Below are 8,494 nucleotides of genomic sequence, written 5' to 3' on the forward strand. Positions count from 1 at the left end.
ATCTGGAGGGTATATTCCCTCGTAGGGATGTCCCCGTCCCACCTGTCCTCCAACCAAACGCGGGACGAAGTGGGATCGTCCCGTCCCGTCCCACTTCGTCCTCGCAACCAAACGCACCCTTAGATTCCGGGAGAGCGTCCCACGGAATATTTAGATACTAATTAGAAAAATTAAATATAAAAAAATATTAAATATAGGTTAATTAGAAAATCAATTGCATCGCATCGAATATTTAGATACTAATTAGAAATATTAAATATAGGTTAATTAGAAAATCAATTGCATAGATGAAGATTAATATTAATTGTGTAAGCTGTGACTAATTCGCAAGATGAATCTTTTAAGCTTAATTAGTACATGATTTGATCATGTGGTATTATAGTAAATATGTGCTAATTATGGATTAATTAGTTTTCAATTGACCCCTAAGCTTAATAGATTTGTCTCGCAAATTAGCCTTCATCTATGCAATTGGTTTTGTAATTAACCTATATTTAATACTCCTGATTAGTATCTAAATATTTGATGTGACACGGACAAAACTTTAGTCCGTGTCTCCAAACCGGATCTTAGCTAGTTAGCTTCACTGGCCCAACACACAATGACGCATGAGGAACTCTGATTTCTTCCGCCTAATAGTATGTCACAACAAGAAAATGTTGGAAAGTTTCATATTCTTCATGCGTGCTAACAAATTGTTTTGACATCTTGTTATTCTAACCGATGCAACGGCGATGACAGCTACAAGAGGCGGGAATTTGAAGCTAGAAATAAAGATATCGTACTGCATTATGAGCTTGGTTACGTCTTAATAAGAACATTTCCACTATTCCTCCATAGTATTCTTGTGACATTTTGGCTGAAAATCTCAGATGACATAAGTGGACCATCTTGTTCAACGTGAGATCACGTCCGAACTTTCTTTTTTTTTCCAGTTAATTTCAAGTTAGGATCTGATCGTCCGGGAGAGTCCAGATATATCATCCCTACAGAAAAATCAAAGTTTACCAGCTCTAACCAAATCGTCTCTCATGGTACTATTAATAATTCAGATCAACAGTCCCCTGGGACAAGATCGCCCAGCATGTGCGTCGAGCAACAACCTCTCCAGAAAAAGGAGCCCATCCACTCCACTGATCTGAATATCTGATGGGTATAGTAGCACAGCAGCTCGCTGGCCACTGGATAGGGTAGGGAGCGTAGCGTAGGTCCACGGTTTTCATGTGAGACCACGTACCGCCACCAGCAACGGCCAACGGCGGCGCGCCACTGCCCACTACACAGACACACTGTTTGCTGACGGGGCGCCTGCATCCACTTGGATCGATCAGACGCAGCCATCTGACAGGACGTTGCAGGTGTGGGGGCGGAGCGCTTCGATTCCGCTCCTGCTCCTCCTGAAAAGGCTGCAAGGTCGGGTGCGGGGGCCGGGTCGAGGCCTGTGTGTGGGGAGCTACGTGCTGTAGGATGCTCAGCTCATAGCACTGTTGCTGCAGTGCACGGCTGCTCGGCTACGGCTACTCGTCCGTAGTGATTGCTCCAACGAAGCCCCGAAATGAGCGGTGACCCACTGACCCTGGCCCTGGAGCGTCTACGATTCGGCCGAAAGAACGAATGATCATTGCTGCTCTAGGGAATCATGCTATGATGGAGAATAATTGGGTGTTTGCTTTTGATCGAGTGGAAGTTGAGAGCTGGGTGGGTAGCAGCATTAGTCTGGTAGGAGTACCATCATATCATACGCTTCGTGATGATGGATGGATGGCATGGGCATCAGGGCGTCCGTGCGTGCGCGTTGGAGATGATGAAAAACATTAGGTGGGCCCTTGTTTTTGGGAGGAAAAACATTGGGCCTTTTGCTACATCACTGCTGGATGCGGGCCGCAAGCCCGTCAATAGTTGCAAATTGGACCGACGCATGGGCCGAGATGCACACAAGAACTGGGCCGAAGCACTCATTTGCACGCTACAAACTGAAAGACCAGAATATCCTGGATGGGCAGCGCCATTCCTCCTCATGAAAACAGTGAATTGATGTGGATAAGAATCAATGGAGTTTCCATTTTCAAAAGGGAAAAAAAAACATCAACTCGAATTCTTGATGGCTAATCACTGTTCAATGCAACTATAAGTGATCCCTACCACGACCTGTCACACCCGGATGAATTGATCCTCCATATTCCACGTTGTATAATACAGCTATGATATGAGCATGTTTTACCCCAACCAGTACAGCACTCTATGTTTTTACACCACACGACCCGGCAAAACAATTACACCAGAGAGACCCAGGGCTCCGTGGAGCAGCGGTACAAGCCACGCCGCCGCCGCTCAGCTGGCCGATCGCCCCTCATTTCTTCCACATCCCGCTGATCCTCCTCAGCACGTTGCCGTTCTTCCTCGCCGCCGCGTCGTCCTCCAAGTCCTCGCACAGGCCCGCGTACTTGCCGCCCTCCCACGACTCGCTCCGCTCCACGACCTTGCCGTTCCCGCCCTTGCCCACCGTCAGCAGCGCCATGGCCGTCTCCGCGGCCTTCCGCCACTGCTCGGCCTGCACCCGCAGGCGGCGGAGCTCGGTCTCCATCTCCCCTTTCTTCGCCGCCTCCGCCGCGTCGGCCTCCGGCGTCCTCGCCGTCGCGGAGCCCTTCTCGGACTCGTACTGGCGTAGCTCCTGCTTCAGCTGCCCGTTCTCCTGCAGCGCGCCCTGCAGCTGCTCTTTCAGCGCGTCTGCCGACGTGTCCGCTCTCGCCTCGGCCTGCAGCTTCTGGTTCGCGTCCAGGGCGCGCCGTAGCTCGGACTCCTTGTCGAACAGGCTCGCCTTGAGGAAGATGACCTCGGACTTGGCGCTCTCGAGTGCCGCGGCGAGCTTGCCGTGCCGCAGGTCGGATTCAGTCTTTATCTGGTCCATGAGCTCGTACGCGCACTGCGTCTCCACGGTGCTAAGGATCTTCTCTTCTTGATACCTGGCCTCCGCGGCCTCCAACTCCGACCTCAGCTCGGCGGCTTCCGAGCCCGAGCAGTTGCAGCGCTCGCTGGCGGCTCTTGACGACGCCTCGGCGATCTCCTCCTCGAGAGCCTTGGCCTTGGCGCGCGACTCCTCGAGCTCCTTGACCACGAGGCTGAAGGAGTCCATCAGCTTGGAGCCGTCGGTCAGCAGCGAGTCGATCGTAGCCCGGCTCGCCTCCAGCTGCTGCTTGCACTCCTCGTGCATGGCGCGCGCCTGCGCCTCGGCCTCCTCGCTCGCCTTGAGCTTGACCCTGAGCTCGTCGATGGTGGCCAGCGCCTCCACCACGTCCTGCCGGTGGTCGGCGCGCGCCGCGGCGGCGAGCTGCACGCGGAGGCGGTGCACCTCGCCCATGGCCGCGGCCAGCGCGGCCGAGTCCGCGGCGTGCTGCTTCTGCAGGGCCTCCAGCTCCGACTGCCACGACCGGTCGCGCTCCTGCGACAGCCGGCGCAGCTCCAGGAGGCGGGCTTCCTCGGCGGACGAGAGCTCGGCGAGCTGGGCCTCGGAGTTGCGCACCTGCGCGGACGCCGCGGCGGCCTGGGCCCTGGCGTCGTCGGCCTCCTGCAGGGCCCGCTTCCTGGAGACCTCGGAGGAGTGGAGCTGCTCCTTGGCCTTCTTGAGCTCGTCTTGCAGCTGCGACAGCTGGGACTCCAGCTCTGACAGCTTCGTCGTCGGTGGCCTCCTTTTCTGGTGATTTCATTGCATGAAAGGACAAATTAATGCCGACAATATCACTTATGGTAACAGTAGTACTCCTAGAGCTTCATTTGGAGAACAAAAATGGTGGTGATTTGATTTCCACAGTGACACTAGTGTGCTTAACCAATGTAGTGGTGGTTGTGAGAATGCGGCTGGTTGTTCACGTTTTCTAGCCCTTCTCCAGTATCCAGACAAAAACTTAGTTCCTCAAATGTTGGCAATTAGCCAATGATCTTGCTACCAAATACTAGCTGGTAATCCTGATTAGTGTTCTTGTACGAGAAAAAGACCAGCATGATGGCACATTCGAACAGATAACCTACCTATCACAGTGTGCCTAAAATATGCAACTACCTACATAGCCTGCCTACTTTTCTGGGCGTTTGTCAGGATCATAATCAGTGCAGATAGAATAACCACACACCGGTGTCAGTTACGGGTTCCCGGTCCCGAACAAGAGTTTGCGTCAGTTCTATCAGATACGCCTGTTTTGCCGTTGGTTGCAGAGACACGATTGGTAGCAGAACTGGTACCGCTATCTTAATCAACCAGTTTGGTAGTAACACGCGGACGAGCTTCAATTATTTCGAAGGATTTGCTAGCCATTTAATGTCCTGGACCATCTGATTCAGCTGGGTACCTAATACGGCTGCTTTCAGTCCAATTGACAGTTTGCTCCATCGAGTGAGACAGAGCAAGAAGACCCAACTGCTCCTAATTCAGTGAGGGGGTATCAGAGATAGACAGATATAATTCGAGCCGTACTGTCTTATCACATGAACCCATGAGAAATGATATAGAAATTCGACTCATTTAAGCGCAGTTAACAGTCTTTCAAAATCTTGTCACGAACTTAATTGGGCGGTGCTGACACCACCGACGTACTACCAAACAGCAGCAAAGAAGCTTGCTTTATCTTTTCTCCAGGCGAAATTATTGAAACCGCATTCTGAAATGGAAGAACGGCAAAACAGGGGTTCTTATTATGGCCAGTTACCTCTCTCTCGGCGCTCATCGGCGAGCGGCGGTCGACCTTGAGGCTGAGTCCGGTGGGCGACTCGGCCAGCCTCCCCGTCCGGCCGGCCTTGTTGCTTCCCTGGGAGGACGTCCGAGTGGGGTGTTCCACGGAGCCATTCCTTTGCAGCCAAAAGAAAACAACGGCGTCAGGTTGAATCAGAGGACCTCAAGAATCACACAAAGGCAGGCAAGGCTAGCTCACACTCGAAGCAGCAACATTACCTGGAGCTGTTGCTGCTGGTATACAACTTGAGAAAATGCATTTTGTTCAAGGATAGCATGCTTAGAACAGGGAGGAAATTTCAGCGGCGCTCCTCATGTCAAAAATGCCAAATGCAAGCCAAAAGAAAGGGGAAAACTTTCGCTTTGGGAGACTCCAAAATCCAAATCGAGTAGAACTGATTCAAAGCTCTGATGGGGGAACCAAACTAAAGAGCGCGGTGGATTGTATCTGAAGCCGCCTCCCGCTGAGCAAGGCGGATCGATGCTCCAGCTCAACCCAGATGCAAAGCGGAGAAGCAGCAAGACGCAATGGGGGAGCACAACAAAGAATCCGAGGCCCGGAAAGCGCAAGAGGCCGACAAGAAGAGGAGGGGAGGAGCAACGCCGAGCTGGGACGGGAGCCGAGGAAAGGGGGGCCGCAGCATTAGCTTAACATAATCTCCTCCGCCGCGTAGGCAAGCACGGGCGGGATCAAAAGGGCAGAGGGCGATGACTGATGAGTGATGAGGGAGGGGGGGAGTGCTTTGCTTTACAGATGCGGGTTAGGCAACAAGTGGACCTGCCTGTCCTCCTTGGCTCCGAGCTCAAGAACGGGACAGCCCTTGCGCATGGAGCTATCTGCGAACAGTCACGGTCACATGCGGCACTGATTTGAAAACTTGGTCGCTTCCTCCTCGGCTCCGTGAAAAGATAAAAATAAATGGAAAGGGAGGACAGACAGATGGCGATAAAAGGGGGAAAGCGTAGTTTAGAGCCGCCCAATCGCATAATTCCATCTCACAGCTCGCCGCTGGTAAATTCAGTGCAGCAACCGTGGGTGATCGGAGTCTTTGTTCTTTTTTTATTTGTTATCATTGAGCGATGACCAATGAGTATGAACAGTTCTCCATGAACTTTCGTGAGACGTGTCCAGCCATAGGCTCATAGCTCGTGCGTGCTGAAATAGAACATGGGGGTAATGGCCAAACTGACGAGTGAAGACCAAATCAGAGAGAGAAACCACGGTGCATATGCAACACATTGACTTGGAGGGGAGAATCTAACATCGCCAGGATTGATGCAGAAGAGAAAATAAACAAAGCATGCATATGCAGCAATCATCAGACGGCACATGGAATTTAGCATGGAAGCGGGATGAAATGAAATGAAATGAGGCAAATGCGACGAACCTTGCCCTGGCCGCCGCCTGCATGGCGATATCTTTATTTCCGGAGCTCAGACTCAGAGCCGCCGCTCTACCACCACGGCTCCAAGAGGAAAGCTGCAAGGGGACAAAACACCAAAGCGGGATCGTCAGCTAGCTCCCGCTCGCCCCGTCATGGACTTGCTGCTAAAGCGGCGCGGCAGGAGAGACAGGGAAGCCAGGCGAGCTATGGAGCTATCTGCAATGGCGACGGCGGAGCTAGCAGCTACCTCTCTCTCTCTCTCTCTCTCTCTCTCTCTCTCTCTCTCTCTCTCTCTCTCTCTCTGTCTGCACCTATCTTCACGCGCGCAAAGGCAAAGCAACTAAATAATGGACAACACGGAGGAATTGGCTGCTGGCTTGCCCGTCTAATCTGGCACTAACTAGTCCTCCAACCACTTAGCCAACGACAGGGACAGCCGTGTGTGGACGGTCTCTATACAAATAGCACCAACTAATTGGCATCCTTAAACCGGGGGACACATGGTGAGCTTCGCCGTGCGCGCAATCCGATTCTTTAAGCTTCGCCACGGGCGCGAAATGGCTAGGCCCTCGTCATGCTCCACGATCGCTGCTACTACAAGTATAGAGCTCTGTAGAGGGAGAGGCCAACACGGGCATGGACATGGATGGCCCGGTCGGCCCCTCGGCGGAGGATAGCGCATTATACGCGCGCCACTACAACCACCAAGCTTAAGGCTGCAGAAAGGTAGGCCTGAAGCAAGCGAGAATCCACCACTCCACGGCTTCCTCTTTTGTTCGCTCTCGATCTCGCTTAGTCTTTCCCCTTACTCAACGCCGCCCCACGCACAAAAGCAGCGGCGCCGCCCGCCCACACACACGCTCGACACCGCGGCCTGGAATCATGCGTGGTGCATAAGTAGTTGGAGTCTTGTTAAGATGGCCAAATTGGCAACCACGCCCCTGGATACGGTAACCTTTTTGTTGATTAACAGAAGCACTACAGCAACAGCCAGTAGAAGAGACACGTATTATTGCTGCTGCTATCTTGGGTTTACGTACCTCTGGATAACTAACTCTTGATAGCCACGCCCATGAGCTGGGGTTTCAGATGCGTGGAGACCATGAGACAAAGGCTTGGAGATGATCCAAAGCTTTACAGCTTGTCTGTACCTGGATAGATGAGTAGGTGCTAGACCAGGAAGCTGGTAGTAGGTGCTAGACTTTGACAGGTTAATTTGTGAGAAAAGTGAAACTGGGGATGGCTCCTCCAGCGAGGAATGCATGCTGAACCGGATGGCCAAGTAGCTCTGAACTTTTGGACCAGTTCCAAGTTCCAACAGAGAGGTGGCAACGCAAGCAAGCATTCGGGGGCCTCTCCGATTGATTGGTCGACCATGCTTGCATGGCGCAACCGCCCATGATGTGCGATGAGATGAATGCTCAGGATTCAGGACATGGCAAGCGAAAGAAGAAGCAGACTCACCTCACCTCTCCTTACGTCTCTCCTTGCTCTTCCTCGCCGCCTTCATATCATGCTCCGAGACATGGAACTATGGAAGCCATTGCCCGAAGGGGACGGAGGTGTGGATAGGAGTCACCTGCACTTCACAGGCGAAGTAGGATGTCATCTTTTTTAGGTAAGCAGAAAACCAGACAATGTCGTCAGGATCTCTGAGAAGGCTGCAGCAGCGAGACGAAGAACAATCATTTGGGCGCGCTCGGCCTCCCGTGCGAGAAAATCAAATGGGAGCGAGATATCTGGATCCGCACCTGATGATTTTCGGCAATATTTTTTGCCCGGAATTTCAACGCTCGCTGATGTTGCCGTTGCGCTCCCTCAGAGGTCGCTGAATGCTGATCCCGGATAATGACCGACCCCTGTTGTCCACTTGATGACCGATGATGCTTTGTGGAGTACGGCTCAAAGGATGGTAAAGCGTGTAGACGCTGGCACTGCAACACGTCACGTGGCAACGGCGTGATCAAAGCTAAGGCGAGGGCTCCAACGCTCTGCTTCTTGGAGTGTTCTCCGCGATCTACACGTCCCGGATGGCAAATACAGCTACGGCTCCAGATCAAAATCCAAACCAGCAGCAGTTTAATTTCTTCTGTTAGATCTACAGTGTCATTCTTACCACCACAAATTAAGGACCAGCGGATCCACAAGTTTGTGCTCTAGCTGTCTAGCGCTCCGGCGCGCATGCCGGCGATGCCCCACCGGTACGATGCGATCACACGGGTGGGCGACAAGGAGACCGCTCAGAGCAGGGAGCCAGAGCCTCCCCGGCTCGCGTCCATAACACGACAAGTATCTTACTTCCGAGCGCGCTCGACGCGGACCAATAGTCCACTACTCGTCGTCGCAGGCGCGCGCGACGGTGCAGCGGCTAGCGTACAAGCGATTC

General features: G+C 52.7%; 1 protein-coding gene across 3 annotated transcripts; it reads right to left on the reverse strand.

Moving 5' to 3' along the window:
• Positions 1-2,087: 2,087 nt before the first annotated feature.
• Positions 2,088-7,951, reverse strand: LOC101770045 (interactor of constitutive active ROPs 2, chloroplastic). Of its 3 annotated transcripts, XM_012846549.3 has the most exons (5): positions 7,860-7,951; positions 7,573-7,687; positions 6,112-6,203; positions 4,701-4,839; positions 2,088-3,691 (listed from the first exon to the last, which is right to left on the reverse strand). In XM_012846549.3, the coding sequence occupies exons 3-5, from the start codon at positions 6,132-6,134 to the stop codon at positions 2,351-2,353; spliced, it is 1,503 nt and encodes a 500-aa protein (XP_012702003.1). In that variant the 5' UTR covers positions 6,135-6,203; positions 7,573-7,687; positions 7,860-7,951; the 3' UTR covers positions 2,088-2,350. The 3 variants fall into 3 exon arrangements, with proteins under 3 accessions (XP_012702003.1, XP_004970475.1, XP_004970474.1); XM_004970418.4 differs by lacking the exons at positions 7,573-7,687; positions 7,860-7,951 and having other exon boundaries at positions 6,112-6,721; XM_004970417.3 differs by lacking the exons at positions 6,112-6,203; positions 7,573-7,687; positions 7,860-7,951 and adding an exon at positions 4,943-6,097.
• Between the last annotated feature and the right edge of the window lie 543 nt (positions 7,952-8,494).

Source organism: Setaria italica, chromosome V (assembly GCF_000263155.2).
Source record: "Setaria italica strain Yugu1 chromosome V, Setaria_italica_v2.0, whole genome shotgun sequence".
Classification (NCBI taxonomy): Eukaryota; Viridiplantae; Streptophyta; class Magnoliopsida; order Poales; family Poaceae; genus Setaria; species Setaria italica.

What these genes read in the sequence shown, in the direction of transcription:
- LOC101770045 (XM_004970417.3), bottom strand. Translation starts at nt 5,001, where the DNA reads ATGCTATCCTTGAACAAAATGCATTTTCTCAAGTTGTATACCAGCAGC. An exon ending in ACCAGCAGCAACAGCTCCAG is followed by an intron (nt 4,840 to 4,942) that starts GTAATGTTGCTG and finishes TTGGCTGCAAAG; the next exon opens with GAATGGCTCCGTGGAACACC. An exon ending in CGATGAGCGCCGAGAGAGAG is followed by an intron (nt 3,692 to 4,700) that starts GTAACTGGCCAT and finishes TGAAATCACCAG; the next exon opens with AAAAGGAGGCCACCGACGAC.